Source organism: Perca flavescens, chromosome 23, assembly GCF_004354835.1.
Source record: "Perca flavescens isolate YP-PL-M2 chromosome 23, PFLA_1.0, whole genome shotgun sequence".
In the NCBI taxonomy this organism is placed as follows: Eukaryota; Metazoa; Chordata; class Actinopteri; order Perciformes; family Percidae; genus Perca; species Perca flavescens.
In genome coordinates, this window is record NC_041353.1 from 21,263,016 (window position 1) to 21,284,402 (window position 21,387).

General features: G+C 43.3%; 1 protein-coding gene across 4 annotated transcripts in view; it reads right to left on the minus strand.

Moving 5' to 3' along the window:
* The window catches only part of nav3 (neuron navigator 3), a 225,119-nt gene extending 217,715 nt beyond the window's left edge, over nt 1-7,404 (minus strand). For all 4 annotated transcript variants that reach the window (XM_028570121.1, XM_028570119.1, XM_028570120.1 and 1 more), the window contains exon 1: nt 7,058-7,404. In XM_028570121.1, the coding sequence (XP_028425922.1) occupies nt 7,058-7,318 (261 nt within the window). In that variant the 5' untranslated portion in view covers nt 7,319-7,404. The remainder of the gene's footprint in view (nt 1-7,057) is intronic.
* Nucleotides 7,405-21,387: the final 13,983 nt, after the last annotated feature.

Sequence of the window (21,387 nt, forward strand, 5' to 3'; positions counted from 1 at the left end):
AATATTGTTTCAAATATTTTCCCAATTCCGAACCCAGGGGTCATTAAGGAATCTCAGCAGTGTGGGGGGAATGTTGCAGAAGTGGACGGACTAATGCTAAAACATGTGAGTGAATCACACTAGCGGTAGTGTTTTTTTTGGCTGCAACATATGTTAACCTAATCGGATTTTTATTTAGTTTTTACATTTCTTTAATTTGATAAGCCTACGGTTCAAAAATCATGTGTTAGACCAAAAATCACTGCCATGTTTCCAACGTGAATGAAGCCAAGTGAGCTGGGCTGGACTCCCCTGTTAACACATTATTTCTGATTGGTGGAACAGACCACAGACTGTTGACCTTTATATTGCAAATATGACAAGGACAAACTACTGCACGGCAGCAGCACGAACATGAACATGATGACAAAAACGGCACTAACAAAATTGCCCATCCTTTTGTCATGCGTGTCAGCAGCTTCAACGAAAGCCATTTTCATTCCAACTCTCTTGTCATTCTGTACTGTTAAGTTTAAGGAAGTTGTGGATCCCTTTTCAGGAATACAATTTAGAATCAATGAGAGCCTAACAACCACTCCAGTCACACACCTCGTTGGCTGGAAGAAGTGCAAATATAGTAGCAGCGCCGCTCTTCCTGCTCGTTAGCATTCACACCTCCCTCACAACCATAACTTCTCTTCCAGATATGGAGTCCGGCAGACGGCGAGTCAGACCACCCATGACTAGGACACGTTCAGGACACACCCCCCCCCCCCCAATCCTATCCTCTCTCCCTCTGCTGGAACAACTAGGCCCCCTTTCGCTTCTCTCTGTTGTTTCAGCGGTGTCAGAGCCACTCGAGGGGGGAAGAGCGAGAGCTGAGTGAGAGCCAGGAGGACGGAGAGAGCTCGCTTTGACCAAAACCATTAATGCATCACTACTAAAATTGTGGTTAACTATGGTACAGATGACTTGTGGACAGATTATTATATAATATTCCACAAGTTTCTTATTCATATTCTCCCTTCACATCACTCCAAACGTTGAGGTCAGAACAGATGCAAATGTCACTGTAATGGAGCTAAAAAAATCATAACTGTTGATCATAAGTGAGTGGCAGTACTACTTGCACATGTTCCTTATGCATACTGTATGAATATATGAAAGCAGTGTGCTTAGGTTTCTGCACAAAATACATTTGCACACTAAACTTTAGAGGCTACATGCAACTCTACATGGATGGTATGATCAAGTCGTGCAAGTCTACGTTTGCGTTTATGTTTGTCATTTTATGACAATTTTGTCGAAATTACGTAACCAGATTTACTGGGGGAAATATCACTCTAAAAAAGAAGCCTGTAAAAGGCTTGATGGCTTTATGGAGTGTCAGCAATAATTCAGTTATTGTGTGCATGAAAACCTTGCACGCAGACACGAGCAGAACAACAGAAAAAGAGAGAGAAAGAGGACAAAATGAAACAGACAGTGACAGGCCCACCCAGAGAAAGAGAAGGAGGGAAGCAGAGGTTTGTTTACATTCTACTCACTCACTCAAACTCACTGGACCCCGACATCATTCCCTGAGGCACTCCAACTCACTGTCCTACTTTGAACCCACCCATGTTGTTGCCTAGAGCATTATCAGGTCAGAAGCAGGAGATGCACCAAACAAGAAAAATATGCAACAACAGACCCTGATTATTCCCCACACACACACACACACACACACACACACACACACACACAAAGAGAATCAACAGGATGTTTTCTGTTCTCTAAGTGAGCTAGTGTGTCTGGCACTCTGTCTGCACTTCCGGCAAACACTTGCGTACTTATTCTTGAGTAGCAACATTCTGGGATAACATTTTACTGACTTCAGAGGCCAGCAAAAATAGTCACGGCTGGTGTATAAAATGAGCTGCATTTCTGAGATAAAGACACATTCACTGTATACAGTATGACTCTATTTGTTTGCACACAAGAGAGGGCATCTCAGGGTAGACTGACAGCAGAGAAAGATAACTTTAGAATAAGTTTAAAGTAGGTACTTCTGGTATTGTAAATACCACATTTGTGCATTTATCCCACACCCAATTACTTCTACTACGGCTATTCAGTTGTACAACCATTGTATTTTTAACACGACGCTCTATGTTTGAAAGAAAAAAATAAGTTACGAGGCCTGTAAAAGGAAGGCACAACTTGAGTTTCCCAAACATTCTGCTCTTATGGACAGAGCAAGTAAGTGCGTGATAAAAACAGGGACTATGCGGTGACTCTAAATGCTAAACTAATTGGTGTTTGGAAACTGACCTGACCAAGACTTCATCATACTGGAGAGCTCGGTTTGGTAATTGGCTGTATTCTCAGGGTCAAGGCTAAGAAAGGCGTAGATTAGAGGAGCGAGTGCGTCATTAGTTTGAATGTGAGACAGGTTATTAAATACTTTTAACTCAAATCATTTGCTGGGAAGCACAATAAGCACACAATTCTTCAAGGATGGATAACGATGAATCCAATCAACATCAATTTGTTCTTCTGCAATACTGTAGATTTAATAAAAAGGTGTGATGCAATTTTCAGTTCCACTTCAAAAACAACTCCACATTACTGACTAAATAAGTGCCCTGGGCTGTGAGATTTGGACAGCTGCCAAAACTCTTGATGCACAAGATAATTCCCTATCAGTGGTGGTGGCGCTGACACTTTATTAGAGCCCAGTCGACTCCGATAAGCTCTTCATTCCAGCTCGTCATCCCGCAGAGCCAGAGGCAGTGACTGATGTGAAGCGTCAGCGGAGAGTACAACAGGAAGAGCAAACGTCTGGCCTTGTTCTCGTCTCCATCATGCAGAGGGAATGGGAGGCCTTGACAGACAGGAGGCCTCGGAAGAGCGCAGGTGTTGCACAACGCCACCAAAGAAACTCCAGGCTTACGCTTCCACCTGGTAATGTTTGTCATCTACGTTAGCCAGACAAAACTTAAACAAAGCTAAAGTGATTAGCTGCGTCGCATTCTAAATGATGGGATGCCATCAGGATGACTTTCCCAGAAGACTACCGCAAAGAAGAAAACACATTTTCAGCTACGCTCTCACTGTAATTAGGAAGAACTATTTCAGGTGTCTCTCATTATGGATCAAAACTTTGTATATATATATATATATATGTGTTTTACTTTTTGGTAGGCTAGCCATAGGCTGTACTTGTCCTGCATTTAGGCATATTTATAATATATATCTAATTTACAGAGTAATAATGGTAAAAACACACCAGGATTACCGTCTACAATAGGTATAACTACAGATATGTTGTCACTTAACAGCTTTAGAGCATGCACAAATGGACTGCATTAATATATTCTAGTCTTATTGACTACTCAAAGCACTTTTACACACTACAGGTACCATTCACACTGGTGGCCGAGGCTGCCATACCTGCTCGTCAGATAAATGTATGCATGTTCACACAGCGATGGCGCAGCAAGGACACTTTGACATGTAGACAGGGGCCAGGGATCAAACCACCGACCTTCGGATTGGTAGACGACCGCTCTACCACCTGAGCCACAGCCGCCCAATAAGTAGGTAAATCCCTCATACAAATGGATAGATTTTACATTAACCAGTACAATTAAGTAAATGTCGGGGGGGCCTCTGGCTCACAGTCCTGCAGTGGCGCAGGATTCAAATCCGACCTGTTGTCCTTTGCTGCGTGTCATCCCCCATCTCTCTCCCCCTTTCATGTCTATCCACTTTCAAAAATAAAAGTGAAAAGCCCCCCAAAAATAAAAAAAAATGTAAGTCAAATCAAAGGCCAAAGCAATCTGCAGGTGGCCTTGCTTCATTTTTGGTGGCCAAACCCGACAGGTGTGCTTTGTGCTGCACAGCGGCCTGCAGTATCCGAGGCAACTAGGATTTTGATTTGTCAGCGTATTTGCTGTCATCACAGACACCTGTGCACAGACAGAAACACGCATGAATGCAGACACGAAATGGGGACACTCCTATGAAACTAGGCGCAGTCTATTCTGGAGTCGAGCTGAGGGATTATCTATCACACGACACATGCAGGCTATATCAATACAGCTGAGATTAGCTGCAATTCATTCTGAATGCTGTCCAAAATGAACCTTGTCTGGGCAGCTTGGTTGTGCCATCTACACACTGTTAGACACCCCATAGGCAGCCCGCATCAGTTGCAGATGGAGCCTGAGTGCAGCAGTCACACACCACCAAGGCTACATCTGTTCAATGTGAAACCTCTCAATCCAGACTCCGTGGAGGCCCTTTTACTGTCAGACTGGACTGCAGATCGAATTTGTGTCAGTGGAGCTCGTCTTTCACTCGGACACGGTTCTCTTGGACTTCCTCTTTGGCTTTGCTCAAAACAACATCAGGCCTGCTCTCTTCTGCAAACACCACACCAAAGAAAAAACAAATCCCTTTTTCCTCTCTGCTTAGCGCTTAACCCTCTTATTTATTTTTGCTTGCTCTTGTGTCATGAGCATTCTGCTGGCACAGGAATAATGTTGGGTGGGGGGGGGACGGGACTGTGATGCTGTTTCTTGCACTTTTGGCTGCTTATATTATTTAGGTAAATCTACGAGTTTCCATCTATTTCGCTGCTATGCTGCTGACTGCATGTTGTTCTGCTCGACAGCCCCGATAAATTAACGCAGAGGTAATAAATAAATGAATAAATGTATGTGTCATGTGTCAAAGACTCATTTGATGAACTGCATTGTTGACCATACAGGTGCACTCTCCCCACCACCACCAACTGACTGAAATCTTTCCATCTTTGGCAAACACCACCCAGGTTAGGATATGTTTAACCTCGGGCAAACAAGCCAACACATGCTGACTATTGTATATACGGGGGGGGTGGGGATTGCATGTGCACAAACAAGCATGCAGTCATGCATACACACACACAGTCCTACGCTTGATCCCGCTTGATAACAGTGCTCCAAATTAAACAAGGAGTGTTGGTTAAAGTGAAGGAGTAATGACAGCGTTTACCTTCTCTCCCTTTTGTTCCTCAGAAAGCCCGGAGAGTAAAGCTCTTAAGGGACTACACAACACAATTAGATGGACTAATTATCCCCTCCATACCACCCATTCCTCACCCACACCGACAGGCCGGGGCAGGCAGGCGAGTTCCGTCTGCCTACGAGCCTTCCCAAGGCGACACCCTATAATATGGTGCACTGATTACTGTACATTTCAGGCAGTTTAGCTGATGCTCTACCCACAGGAAGACTAGGACAAGGCTCTCACAAACCACCATCAATAAAGAGGGTCAGCGCTAGAGCTACAACAATTAATCGATTAGTAGTCAACTATGAAATTAATCACCAACTATTTTGATAATCAATTAATCGGTTTGAGTAAATATTAAGAAAGAAAAGTAAAAATTCTCTGCTCTCTCGCTTGTTAAATGTGAATATTGTTGTAGTTTCTTCTCTCCTTTGTGACAGTAAACTTAATATCTTTGAGTTGTGGACAAAACAAGACATTTGAGAAATGCTGATCGACATTTTTCACAATTTTTGGACATTTTATACAACAACTAAGCGATTAATTGAGAAAATAATCGACAATGAAAATATACATTAGCTGCAGCCCCAGTCAGAGCTCTTGCAGCATTTCTGCAACAGAAAAGCAAGAAGATAATAATGCTAGATAAAATAAAGTGAGGAACAAGTTGAACACACAAGTTGAGGAGGAAGGTGTGGGGGAATATGATGGGAGATGGATGCTGACACAAGTCAAATCAGCCTTCAGCTTCATAAGCTTAAAAAAAAAAAACAACCTTCTAAGAGCCCCTTTTATTGGGCCAAGCAGGACACTTGTAAGAACCCGGTTGTGGTAACAAGCTGAAAGTCAAGCTGAAGTTGCCAGTTCAGCAGCAGGTTAATTATGAACCCTCCTCCCCCTCCCCCTTGTAGTCCCCCTGCAGACTCAGTCACGGACACGCTGGGAGGATTTAGAGGCAGGGGAGCGCTGACCCACGCTTTGATGTCTCCTGCCTACGTTTCCTCTAGGTCACGAGGAAAATCAGCAGCTTTGTTCGGTATCAAAAGTCTGAAAGCCAGAAAAAAAAAGAATCAAGGTCAGGGAGTCTTTTTCATTTTTTCTTGTTGATCTCTGTCGGGAAGTCTTGTAACGGTAGACTGAGGGACGGAGGGGAGGAGGGGAGATCGACCGGCCAAACAGGAAAGTTTCAGCTTGCGCTCTGACAGCGGTGGACGTGGGACGGGCTGAGGCGCTGCTCAAACTATTTGGCGGGGAGTTTTGAAAACTCCTTCCTCCTCAGGATGGGCCGACCCCACCTTCTCTGCTGCAGTCTGAAAAACTCGTCCAACCATTTCTGCAAAAAGGAAAGGACTTGGCACAGCCCGTGTTTTAGTATGGTATCTGCAACATTCTGTCGCTGTTGGGGACGTTAACAATATGCTCTGGGAGCAATCTATCTCAAATGGGAGACAGAATTGGGAGAAAAGCAGGGGGGAAAAAAAGGCTGTATTCAGACCATGTTCCCCTGATCTTTGGGGCTTCTCAGGTAGCACCCATTACCCCTGTATTAGTTTTCCTCCTCATAGAAGAGCAGACATGGTTCACTACCCAAGTAGGGATCTTAATAGTCTTGACTAAATCCTTCAAAACACACAAAACTCTCCTGCCCCACCACTAACACACACACACACACACACACACACACACACACACACACAATTATTATGTGCAGACTGAATGAGCAGCAAGATGAGGTAATACACTGACAGCGTCGCATTACTCATCTGGTTTCCCCTTTTAGCTGATGACCAAAAACTAGCGACATCATCCCACCGTAGCACACACATGACTCATCGCGATCTCTGTTTTAGAGCGAGACAGACACCTGCTCGAACCACGACGGGGAGAGAGAGCGTGACAGACACGGAGAGAAAAAGAGAGCGAGGCCGGACACTGTTGGCTCTTTCATGCCTGACACCTGTGGAGTGTCACTGTGCTGCCTGCACACACAGATGCACTAAACAGAAACACAGCGAGAGTCTGTCCTCTCTCCACTAACCTTGCAGATCTTGCTCTCCTCCGTCTCGGCTCTGGACTTCCCTTCAGGTGTCCTCTCCTGCTGCTGGTTCTCCGACTTGATTGACAGCTGGCAGGAGAGCCCCCGGGCGCCATCACCTGCCCTGAGCTCCTGCTGCCGGGCCACGTAGCCCTGCGCGGCGGATGCCCTGACCGCGCTGGGGATGGGGAGAGCGGTGTGCACCGGCTTGCAGCTCACCGCGGACGGTTGCCTGAGCTTGGAGGCTACGCCAACCACCGGCATGGTACTTCCCAGGAACAAAAATAACAACAAAAAAGTACCGCGAGGAGAAGGGAAACAAGTCTGCAGTGACTCTTGCTGATGTCTGACACAGGAGATGAAGTAAACCCCCCCACCCCCCCCCAAAAAAAAGAAAGAAAAGAAAAAGAAACAGCAATTGCCTCTCAGACCGAGAGGAAAGCAACTGCGCTCATTCTGTAGCCTACAGCGAGCAGGACTCACAGAAATTGAGAAAGCTTCTCTTTCCTCCCGTTCACTCCCTCCTCCTTCTCCTCCCACAAGCAACACGCCTCCCTCCCCTTCCTTCACTCTCCCTCTCTCTCGCTCTCTCTCTCTGTCAGAAGTGTACCACAAAGTCAGCCAAAGCAGTTCAAGGGGGCGTGAACTCCTCTGGAAGGTATAACCACCACTCGGCAAAACCGTGATTACTGGACCTGGCTGAGTGTGTGTGTGTGTGTGTGTGTGTGTGTGAGAGCGTGTTCAGTGCTCCCTAGCACAACTGTCAAAACAGCTCTGTTTCTCTGTCCCTCTCTGTGTCTCTCTCTCTCTCTCTCTCTCTCTCTCTCTCTAGAAATAGACAGACTCTCTCCGTCTACATCTGGAGCTGCCCCTCCCTTTGATGAGAGAAATAGTCAAAATGTGAGAGGAGAAAAAGCCTTAAGAGTTATACAAAATACAGAAATCTAAAGACCATTCGAGGGTTAAAATAAGAAAAGGAGAATTCCACTTTGTATAGCTGTTTCGTAAAAAAAAAAAAAAAACTTTTGTTCTTCTTTTTTTTCCTTTTCCTTTAATCAGGTACCAGGCTGCAAGTTTTGTTGTTGCTCAACTGGTTTCTACTGCTGAGCTTGTTGTTGTAGTTGCTGCTCTTTCTTGGCCATACTCACTCTTTCCCTTTCCCTTAATTCTTCCTGAATGGAAACAATGAAACTTATTTTTTCAATACAGTCTCATCAAGTGTACATAATATATGATAAGTATCAATCACTACCACTTCAGCAGGTGCCAGCGTTCTTCAGGTTCAACAGGAATGTGGCAGCAGTGATCCAACGCACACCAATGATAATTTTTGCTTCAAGCAGGGATTTGCTTCACTTTCTGAAAGCCGAGATCTGACAATTACATTAACTTTGCACGGCGGCTGTCCAGGTATGCAGAGGTTAATAAGTAGGCAGGGTTTGAACTTCTCTCTTAAGCATTCTTTTAACTATTTGCAGTAGTGTGTAGCGTTATCCCCATATATAAGATTCATTGCATCTTGCCCCTCTCCATGACGGCTGGCCTTTTGACCTGCCTTCCCGTGTGGCCATTTGGAACAGGCATAAAACATAAGAGAAATTTACTGCAGAAGACCTAGCATACTGAACCCTTTATATTCAATTTATTTCCACTGGTAGACTTCTTTGTACAGTAAGAGGGCTTAAAGGCAGGGTTGGTATCATTGAAATGCTAGCGAGATTTGAAAGTAGCATCTCCTTGGGGCGCCGTCTAACCCCTCTGTAATATCATCCTACCAAATGTTTAAAATAGACATGACTACTGTTAGCAATGTGGCGACAACGACGCACGTTGAGCTCAGGCTCGTACACGGGAGGGTTGGTTCGTTCCAAGCGGACCGCGAGGCACTGATTGGTGGGCGTTTTTACAGGATTATAGCAGCTACAGATGACTGATCTTGTTCGCTCCTGTTTCAGAGCATATATATATATATATATATACACTCACATATATATACACTCACCTTAAGGATTGTTGGGAACAGCTGTTACATTTCACGTTAATGAAATTATCTAATCAACCAATCACATGGCAACTGCTTCAATGCATTTAGAGGTGTGGTCCACGTCTAGACAATCTCCTGAACTCCAAACTGAATGTCAGAATGGGAAAGAAAGGTGATCTAATCTTGGTGCCAAAGTCTGAGTATTTAACAATATGCTCAGTTACTGGGATTTTAACGCACAACCATTTCTGGGGTTTACAAAGAATGGAAAAACGTCCAGTATGCGGCAGTCCTGGGGGGAAGAAATGCCTTGTTGATGCTAGAGGTCAGAGGAGAATGGACCGACTGATTCCAGCTGATAGAAGATCAACTTTGACTCAAATAACCACTCGTTACAACCGAGGTATGCAGCAAAGCATTTGTGAAGCCACAACACGCACAACCTTGAGGCGGATGGGCTACACCAGCAGAAGACCCCACCGGGTACCCCTGATCTCCACTAAAAATAGGAAAATGAGGCTACAATTTGCACGAGCTCACCAAACTTGGACAGTTGAAGACTGGAAAAGTGTTGCCTGGTCTGAGGAGCCTTGATTTCTGTTGAGACATTCAGATGGTAGGGTCAGAATTTGGTGTTAACAGAATGAGAACATGGATCCGTCATGCCTCGTTACCACTGGGCAGGCTGGTGGGGGTGTAATGGTGTGGGGGATCCCTTTCACCCTCAGAACTGCCTTAATTCTTTGTGTCATTGATTCAACAAGGTGCGGGAAGCATTCTTTAGAAATGTTGGCCCATATTGATAGGACAGGGTCAAACACGGTATTAGTATGGTGTTCCCAATAATCTGTTAGGTGTGTGTGTATATATATATATATATATATATATATATATATCAAAAAAAGTTAATATATTATTAAAAGGTAAAAGTGTGTATAAGATCTTGACTGAAGTAACCAAACTGACAATGTTGAGTGCTGCTGGAAGTGGCCACAAAAGTGGCTTGAGGCTGCTTTTCTGTAACAAGAAACAGAGGCTGCATCAGTGTCCAATGTATATCACTGGTGTGGAGAGCAGGAGGCTGACAGCTACTAAAACACATGAAATAACTCTGTCCATTCCCCACCAAAAATACAGCATTGGGGACGATGCTGGGACGACCATGTTTTGTTGGTCGGTGAGACACAGATGAGCCACAGTGCATTTGGACTGCATTAACCGGACACAATATGACATGTAGCAGTATCCCCCCCCCTTTCCTAAGGGCTCCCTGCTCTGTGCGAGACATAAAAGGAGTGAAAGTTTTATATGTAAAAGGCTCCATCTGGTTCAGTTTAGAGAGGCAAGGAGATGTGCTGGAATCAGAGGGGCACATTGCAGTGTCACGGCAAACCGGAAACTTTTTAACATGGCAACGTTCAATAAATAGAGCAAAGGGGGGGGGGGGGGTTTGTCTCACACACACACACACACACACACGTGATCTTACCACAGAAATCAAAACACCTACAATGTCAGGACACCTCCATCACGTACTCCCTTTTTGTGTTGTAGTTGAGGCCGACTTGCACAAGAAGGTCAAGGTGAAAAATTCCTTCACGAAATCAGTTAAGTGCGACATGATTACTTTACACGCCGCTGCTTCCTCTTCTACTCACTTTCATATTGCCTCGGTGCCTTTGACAGTCAATTGCCTTAATAGGGATGCTGCTTCCTCCGGCCCAGAATAGCACCAGCTACTCAAACATGTTTTCAATCACGCACCAGGGGCTATCATGACAAGCCTAAAACAACAGGATACCATGTGAATGAATGGCGCAAGTCCAACCGCGACTTCTACTGCCGCCGCCTGCCGAGCTGCACGGATTGAGGCACACTTGGCGGGCATCCAACTTCGCCTGGAAAGTCTGTCGGGAAACCCTCCGATGAGGTCCCACCCATCCAGGGGGTGTTGAGACGAACCCCGGAGAGATCTTATAAAGCCTCTCACTTTCCACTCATTTTTCCGTCGGTTAATAGAGACGATAATCAACTCACACTGCAAAATAATTTGCCCGGTGGAAATGAAAGCGTCTCTGCTATCTGCAGGTAAAAAAGACCACTGCTGTAATATGGCACCCAAAGTTCCTCGTTTTAACAACAGTGAAACGCTCCAAAGGCAACACGGGCAAAGCAGATCTCAGGTTCACTTCCATGCTCACACATGGCGTTGGGCAAGTCAGCACCCTTATGTTTGGCTACCGGGGCCAACCACTTCTCTAAAAATAGTATCACTGGGAGGGAGACGTTGACAAAAGGAGATAAAAAAAAAATAAAAATAAAAAATCACACTGTATGCTGAATTGCTCAACTTTTGTTTTCGTCTTTGAGTAATATTTCAGAATATGTGGCAGCCAAACCAATCGGTGGAGCTGCAGTCGAGACCACCTCAGTTGAGTCCGAGTCCATTCCCAGATTAGGTCCTGTCAAATATGTAAACTTTTGGAATAATTGGTCACAACCAAGATAAGAAAAATACCACAGCAAACCAAAGCACACATCCTACAGTAGTAGGGACAAGAACAGCATGTCTATCGAAATGTAAAATAGGTTATATGGACAAAGATGGAGGCCGACATACTTGCAAGACAAAAAACAATCCCTTTAACATCCAACTAACTGATATGTACACTTCTGACCATATTCATCGGTGTGCATCTGAAAGACGACGAATGCGTGTTCAGAACAACTGAAGCTAACCTTCTGTTAAAATGCCTTCGTCTTATTTTGGCACAGACATGAAAAAGACTTCACCGCATCTAAATTTAAGCTCCGGTGACTATTCCTGTTTAGGCTGCCCAGCAAAGCTTCCCTGTTCTAGGTTTCCGGCAAAACCACCACTAAACATCTGGTGGAGAGGGAACACATTCCAGCTGACGGTAGTCGGGAGGTGGAGGTGGCGGTCAAGGACGGAGGGATGAAAGCTGCTAGGGTTGACACACTTGCTAAGTGCTACACAGGCAGCTCCTGATACAATCATTCAGCGCTGTGTGTAAGTCCTACTTCAAAGTAACAGTCTTATCTGGGCTTTCACCCACAGCTCCAGTTTTCTAACAGCAGGTGTTGTGCTAAACTATGTATCCCCTTTAAAAGTAGATTATCTTTTGGGCATTTTCAGCTCATTTTTGATAGGACAGCAGAAGACACAAAGGAGAGAGAGAGAGGGGGGGGGGAATGACATGCAGCAAAGGGCCGCAGGTCGGAGTCGAACCCGTGGCCACTGCGTCTATATATGGGCGCCTGCTCTACCAACTGAGCTATCCGGGGGCCCGATTCCACCTTTGTGATATTCATGTCAATGTTCTGTGGTTTGGTTGCTGTTGGAAAACAAAACAAGTCTAATAGCAGTTCAGTCAGTAAGAAAAACAGATATTTCTGGCTTATGGAATCAATAATGTCATGTGTTTATTATCTGTTCCAGGCAGTGGGTGGATGGATGGTAACCTGCACTACGTAGTTTTGTGTGTGTGTGTGTGTGTGGTTTATATGATAATAAGATACCGCCCAGGGTCACACGACGTCAGCACTGAGGTTGTGCTGTGGCTGTAAAAACAAACATGCCGGGGTGCTGGAGATAAGAGAGGTCAAACACCTTCCACCCTCCAGGCGTGTGTGCTCACACACCCAGACACACACACGCACAGTATAAACATACCCCCCTCGGGAGGCTGGCTAGATAGTCACGCACCTGGACCTGTCAGCACTCTGAATGCTATCAGTCAACCGCACGTCAGACAACATGGAAAATAAAACAAACACACTAGCGCTGGCACACACACGCACACACACACACAACAAAGAGATGCCTGCGCATACGGAGGCATGTACAGCGGCTCAGTGAACACAGCCATGTTCCATTAACATACATCAAGCGTGCCCCGGCCGGGAGGACGTAAACATACATTCACTTTCATCCTCTCTCTCTCTCTCTCTCTCTCTCTCTCTCAGGATTCACAGATAGATTCCTGCTCCTCAGTCAACCTTTGACTTCTCCTCGGTCAACCACCCACGCAGAAAACAGTCTGTCCTCATTCCCCACATCCTGTGGTTCACATCACCGCTCTGCATACACAAATCGGAATTGCTGGAAATGTTTTCAATGACTTGTTATAGGTATTCTAGCTAGCTAGTTAGCTAGTGTGTCAGACAAATCCCACTCATAATAGTCAGAGAATCAGGACTATGAAAGTTTCATCCTTATTTAATCATCTATATTCTGATGAGCATGCACGTGGTTAACATGCATTTTCTAGTTTCTTGAACAGTTACTGGCATGGGTTGCTCTTTGACTGTGTGCCTCCAATATTGGCAACAAAAAGTACAAAAAAATCTTTATTCTATTTTAGCAGAAAAATAACGAAAACAGACACAATGTTGGCAAGTAGCCAGTCCGCAATATAAAAATACTGCATTACAAGTATTAGTAGTATACAGTATTCCTGCATTCAAAATGTTAATGAAAAGTAGAGAAGTATTAGTTGTACAAAATGTACTCAAAGTAAAAGCACTGGTTCAAAGAAAACCGTTGCTATGATTATTCGTCGAGCTGGTTCGAGGTGGAAGCTAATAATAAGTACTTTATATAATGTTGCTGTTAATCTGTAACAATTCATCATATTTTTCATCATGTGTTTTATGTAAAATCCTAAATTGGAAAGTAACTACTAACTAGCTGCCAGAGGGTTAAAGTGCGTAAAGTGCAATGTTTCCTTCTGAAATGCAGTGGAGTAGAGGTGTAAAGTAGCATAAAATGGAAGTACTTTACTTGAGTACTTCCATTTTAAGCTACTTTAAATATCTTAAAACTGTACTTAAATACAGTACTTGAGTAAATGCACATAGGTGCTTTCCCAAGCAAAGACCCAGCTTTCACTAACTTTCCTGCTCAATCGTTTCTTCGCCTAATTAGTTGTAATTGATTAGGATATTTACTCCTATATCACTCTTTTTGCATTGCAGCTATACATTTACTTGTCCATTCACTATTTCTCTCTTACTCACTCATGTATGCATTTGCTTACTCCCTTATTTACACCTTCACTCACTTACTTACTTGCCTGTTCACTCAGTCATTGGTTCACTCATTTATTTCCTTGTTCTCGCCATCTTCGCGTTTCGCTTTCAGCAGCTGCACTTATTTTCCCTCCACAGATTTCCCGACCCTCACAATCACTACTGCGTTTGCTCCTCAGTTACTCAGTCCGTAGCCTGAATGCTTCATCTTCCATTCACATCTTCACTCATTCATCCTCTCACCCTGTCACTTGGATATTCTCTCCCTTTCTTGCTCCATCTTTCTCTCAAGCAACAATATCAAAGTCCCCTAACTAATATTACAAGTGAAGCAATACACCACTCCTGGGGTCAGAACTTGGATCCAGAACTAGGGCAAGAATGTTGGAGAATGTCGAGAGAGTCGTTGACACTAGTTCTGATTTCCACCCCATGGTGTTGGAGGAGTGAAAACAAAACTAAACCCATCATTCCTGTTCTATGACACAAGGATAAAACCATACGACAAAGAAGGGATTAGGGGTGGAGAAGGCGATGACAATGCATTCTCCTACATGGTGCGATACTTATAGCTAGTCCTAACTGCAGCCCAGTTCTTCAATGATAGGCTTCTATTGCAGAGTACCACTCACAGTCAGCTCTTACACATTATAACAACTGCTCAGCTCACCCCTCCATCACAAACATTGGTTTATAGTCTCCACCGTCAAAGCTTTCCTTATTTCCCCACAGTAAAAAAAACACTGCACTTTTACACTTGACAAATTTCAGAGGCCAATGACTTTCATTCTTTGCAGGACAGTTGGGAAAAATCAATCCCATTTACGACCAACGCATTCCTTTCCCTTGTAATTTGCTACGGTGACTCTTCCCAACATGCACCCCACATCTCGATGTTTCCCCTTCACACTGGTGTCCTCGGCGAGTCTTGGATTTTTTTTTCACAGCTGGAGTTGATAAAGTCCTGAAGTGTTGAATGGGACGCTTCCCTCAAAAACAGCAGGAGCAGGAGAGGGGATGTGGAGCCTTCCCAAAGTTTGGGTGAGCTGGGCTGGAGTGCTGCAGGAAGAAGCTGCCACCCATTTCGAATGTTTTCACTCAATTAAATGGGTCAGAGGTTTTCAGCCTCATAGATAAGGGTTACAGGGGGCCCTCGCCGCCTTCTAGTAGGTTCAGAAGGCCGTTATCATTTGTTCATATGGTAACGATCGCAGTTTTAAACAGGCGGTTAATGCTGCGATTTGAAACAAAAGTACATGCTTAGGTTTAGGCAACAAAACTACTTGGTTTAGAAAAAGATGATGGTTTGGGTTAAAATAAATTTGTAATGTAACTCAAGTTTCACTTTCACATGGGACAGGAACAACGGTCGCCTGCTTTTCTTTCCTCTGTAAAGCACATATTTTCCCTGAAGTTTAAGCAGTTTTATATTTTAAAGGAACTGATCCAAACTGAAATAAATGGATCACACTGCTTTCTAAAAAACATAATCTGTGTTTTTTAGTGTCAGTAGTCTCTATTTACTACACCATAAATGCATAATATTGAACTTTTTTTATTTTTATTATTATTCTCTGACTCGTCAATCAACAAAATGTCTTCAGCATGTAACAAAATATGGACGTTTATTCTGTCAATCAATATGCCTAGATTGGCCTGCTGGATTTATTGGACATTACCATAGAGGGAAAATGAAATCTCTCTATTGATCCACTCAAAGGCTTTCTTGAATATCCACAAAACAGGCAAGCATATTTTAACCTCTTGGAGCCTAGCTCTGATCACAGAGGTTACAGCATAGATATGATCAAAACATGCCATGTTTTTCTTAAAACCTTGCTGACAGTCGATGAGATCTGCTGGTAGTTATTATCTGCGGCAAGGAGGTTATGTTTCCTGCATTTGGCCTTGGCGGAGTGTCCTTCTAGTCTTCTCTATTATTGGGGACACCCAAATACGATTTATGGACTGCACTGTTCAAGCTACCAGCGATGATGCAGATAGTGGCACCCCTTAAAGAAGTGGCTGCTAATGAAAATGAACATCAATAACTAATTCCATTACAATGCTGTTCTGTGCAAATGATAAGGAATGGCAACAAACCCCACAGAGACAATTGTTAGTGTATTTGATTTGTGCATGAGAGCTCAAGCACAACAGTGATCACATAAAGGATGGAATTGCAGAATTAAATTATTGGCTGCTGTGGCTACAGGCAGAGATCCCAACAACAATACAGTAACAATAAGTCAGTGTCTTCACATCAGTATTTTGTAGGGAAAATGATCTATATTGCTCAGGCATGTCTTTGGGTATTGTTACCCCCTTGCAAACAAAGAAATTGCACAACAACACTATCAAGGATTCGGATTGTCTCTGACTCCCCAATATCTCAGCTACTAGTTTAGCAACAACTTTTTCCTCTCAACCTGCGCACATACGCATAATAATGTTTAACGCTGAATTAACCAATTCGAAAGCCGATGTTAGAAAGGAAAAAGTTTTTTTCAGCCACCATATTGAGACCAAGATCAACTCAAGGGTCATGGCCATTCAGCTCCGAAGGAGACATGTCGCAGGAAACACTGCATGGACCGGCAGGAAGACCCTCTCAACAGTCCTCTCCCCACCACTGCTATTTCCACTTCATTGGGGACACATTTATCATGCTGCATTCACAGAGTGACAGCAAGTTATATTGCGAGGGTCTAATAATGAAAACCTATGTGAGAGTCAATTCAATGCATCGTTCACTTAAAGCTTTTCATTTAGCCTTCACATGACTTCTTACATCTTCTAATGACACTCTGCTGCCATGATCAGAATAAAAGGACTCCTTTATTACCACTATAGTCAACACCTTCATAATATCAACAAAGGCAGCGCGTTTCAACCTCTTAATCTCTTGCCAAACAACAGACAAGTGTTCTCTACCCCCTTGAGTAACTAGCTTAAGCCTCATTACTTTCAAATGTGTGTTAAGGCACACACTGCTTTTTAACCTCCATCCCCTAGGCTCTAAATAGGGAAAGCTTGTTGTTTGCTTATCTGATAAACACATACTGGTGTCATCTGCGGCTGGCCTCGGGTTGCTTCGACTCGCCCTCATTAGCGCTGATGCTCATATAAAGGCCACGTTAACGCTGTCTGAGAGCACCGTCTGATTAAAGACGAGGCTTAAAAGCTGCCCAACCGCCTTCGGCCGTACCCCTGGAAGCTGGCACGCTGTCAACGTGTCCAGATGTGAGTGTGAAACATGTACCTATGGGCTCTCATATACAGTATGTACACAAATCGCAACCTTGCATGATAACATTCACACACACACACACACACACACACACACACACACACACAGAGAAGAAAGCAGACTGAAGCAGCCTGCATTCACTGTACAACATCTTATTATGTTTTTAAACACAGCCTATGGCACTGTGCTATACATGCTCGCTGTCTTGTAAACTACACACAGTTGTTACATAAGTTTCCTAAGCAAAAGCAGCTGGCGGGCATCTCTGCTCCACTTTGATTTATGGTGCAAATGCAGGGGGAGAAGGGAGTGAGGAGAGTCATCTAATTGGTACACTCTGACCCACGGAGCAACAATTCAGAGGGTTTCTGAACGATCCAGGTCTACCTTCACAGCTGAGTCGCCACGAGCAGGAAGTGTGTCTACCCATGACTGTGTGTGTGTGCGTGACAAGACAGTGTTGGCGGTGGGAGTTCCTCTCATCTGACACAAATGTGTCGGCTGTACATCCTGTTGACTGGCGGCATGTTGAGACAGATGGGATTTGTGGGCCCCCTGCTTCATGACTGCTGTACATTAGGAGGGTTTTTCTATTTTTTAATCAAAGTATTTACATTCTTTTAAAGTTGCTTGGTAACAGAATCTTAAGGAAAGACAGTGCAGGTGAACAGAGTAAATATTTAATTGAATAGCCTAGATATCACCATGAAAATTCCCCAGTTGATTACTTTTATTAAGACTCTTTTTTTTTCTGAAGTTGTATGTTTAAATATGAAAACGAGGCACTGTCTTATTAAATATGCGCTTATTTGTATGCATATCCAAATCATAAATCAGAACATTGAATAAAGCCAGGTTCAAAATTCTTGTTTCATTTTGTTGACATATTAGAGTCAAAGATTTTTACAAAGAGGATTTTGGATCTCTCTTTTTAGTACTCCATAAATCAAAAAATACTATCAACAGCCATTAAAAAGCCATGCTCATAGGAATAATGTTAAATAAATATGGCTATGAATGATATAGGCCTATGATCAAGCCCCTCTGAAAACATTTTCAGAATACTGATAGGAATACTTATATCCTTTACCCTTATTCTTCTTTTTACACTGGTATCAAGGCATGGAATAGTTTGCCTACTGCTACAAAACTCCTATTGTCACGAGGGATTTTTAAAAGACAGGTCAAGCTGCTTTTATGGAACAAGGTGAATGTTTATTGATAAATTGGATAGTTTTTACAGCATTTCTTATTTTGTTTTACGTTATGTCTTTTTTCCCCTCCTAAAACTGTATGTCTTTATAGTCTGAGTTTGTCTGCTTCTTGTCTATTGTTTCCTGTGTGTAACACCAAGGACCGTGCTGGAAATAAGTATTTTTGGATTACTGTTTTATCGTCTTGATCCAGAAATCAATCAATCAATAGAAGTCTACAGGCGCAAATAGATGTGTAAGAAGTGTAGTGAGATAAACACCTTAATGTTTAATTTAGTTGTTTTCTTTCCATTAGTCCACTAATAAAGAAGACATGTTATGGAAGAAAAATAGCCCAAAATCTCACAATTGACCAGTGGATGGAAAATTAATGTTTTTGCCTGCCATGTCTGGCTTTAATCCCCTATGTTGGGATATGTAACAGTAATATAACTATAGGTTTTTATTGATTGATTTGAAATCCAAATGTTTCAGTCCCAGCTGTTCAAGACAACAAAACTTCTGGTGGAAACTAAATGTTTACAATAAAATGAGCATTTCAGTGATGATGTTATGACATTGTCAGGTTTATACCAGTTTCCTGCAGCCATGTTTTGCAAGTGTGGCCCATGTTGAGCTGCTTGTGGCTACCAATGTGAGGCTGGAGTTACATCAACAGTGCTGAAAAACAATAACAAACAGAAAAAAGCCAAAGCCAAAGTCGCAGCTGACGAAAACTGGAACTTGTGTCTGTGTGCTTGTTAATATTAGGTGTAATAGTGCTGAGGCCAAACGATCTCTGCATTAACAGACTCTAAATCTCTGCTTGATGTTACTCTATCAAACAGTGAGATGCTACCAAAGCCTTGGAGGCTATACAGTGTAAAGTGTGTGTGCATCTGACAGAGAGAGAGACACACACACACACTTAAGAGAGCAAATAACTGAGACGGAGAACGAGGAAGAAAAAAAGAGGCTGTTTGTATAAGTAGTACTAAAAGAGAAGCCGGCATCCATTACAGTCAGTGTGTGTGTGTGTGTGTGTGTGTGTGTGTGTGTGTGTGTGAGAAAGACAGATACAGACAGAGAGAGCAAATGAGTAGCTTTAATGTGAACAGTAAATGAGAGGTAAAAGCAAAGTGTTTACTCCTGTGTGTGTGTGTGTGTGTGTGTGTGTGTGTGTGTGTGTGTGTGTGTGTGTGTGTGTGTGTGTGTGTCTTAGGGTGGTCCAGTCAGTGTGTTTACACTTCAGGCTCTTTTCTGTGTTTTCAGTGTGTTTAATGACAGCCGCTGAAAGCTTAATGGCGCTCTGTCCTGCCTGGATCCCGGTTATTACAGGATTCTCTTACAGTTAAACGGCAACATACACACACGGTTAGATTTTTCCGGACCAGGTCAACAAATACAACTCGTCTTTAAATTGAACACGCGGAGAAGAAAGTAGTAACAACCAAGTCGAGAATGTTACGCAACTGCAACTATCACACTGACAGATTTAAAGTACGCCCTATAACATAAGATTAAAAATGCTGTTTTTTTTTTTTTTATAGGGAATATTGCAAGTTTGGTTTACTTTGGCAACCTGCCTAAATATTAGAGCCTGTTGCTTACTTATAACCCAGATTTTCCACTGCGTCTGTGCTGCGTTCCGGCCGTGCCGCAGTTTTGTTCCGTCCTCCGCCACGCGCCATACCACACCTGTAGCGTCTCAGAAGCAGAGCCGACTCGCAGGTTGTATTGTCTCTCCAAGTACTTTACAGAACAATCACATGTTTATTAAGCTAGTATCTACATTCCACTCCAAGCACTCCTGCAGTTAAACTCCACGCCTTCTCTTTTCTGGTGTTGTCCTGATAAAAAGGATCTGTGGTGTCTTACTATGTTTGTTCCTCCAAGATGAATCTACAATGTGGTGTTGTTGAGGAGACGTATACGATATTGGGTAAATTGTATATTGTCGATATTGTCTTTTGGTAAATTGACTGGATGCTCTCGCTGTTCCACTTCCTGCCCGGTTGTCCGCATGGCCCGCAGGTTGCGCGCAAATAGACCTGGCGCCTATCTTTAGGGGAGTGGAGAGCCGCTTCACGCACGCTTCTGGGACTCGCTGTGGGGGGGGAAATATCAAGCATTGACTTGCATGGTCACAGCGCCTCTAGAAATTAGGGCAGACGTGCCCCGGTGGAAAATATGGTTAAGAGTGAGAAAGGAAATGATGAATAAAAAACATCTTTTTAAAATTAACTTTTTAAGTATAAAACTGCACAAAATGAGAATAATATGAATATGCCTATAACATGAATATGAGGTGTGACAACAACAAAAAATGCAGAAATGGGCTGCTGGAATTCTAGTCTAGTCTTTGCAGATACATAGAGGGTTGAAACTAAGGCTAAGTGTGTAGACCATTGAAGTGAATAAGGTCTGGAACTAAACCTTATTTCTCTAGAGTTCAGAAATCTTGACATAGAGCAAGTAGTGTCAGCCAAACCATTCCAACCAAGTCATTTCTAAACTGTTTTATTTGGCGGTGTGCAGCAATCTGAGACTAGCGTGGACTAAAGACGAATGAGCTTAAATGTTTCTCCTGTTGCAGAGAGGTGGGAGAGGTGAGGATTTGACTGACAGCTGGTGCTCCATTTGGGAACGTTTTGGATTGAATGGGAAAACTAAATGATAGCTCAAAGTGTTGTATTACACTCTTGTGCGCCAGGCATCTGTCCTGCATCTGTCCTGTAATCAGTGGTTAATGGCTTTATTCTGCATTTTTACTTATTGCATGTTATACGGTGGAACCAAATTATTGTAATGTTACATCAAAAACACCATCTGGATAATTATACTTCTTTATGAG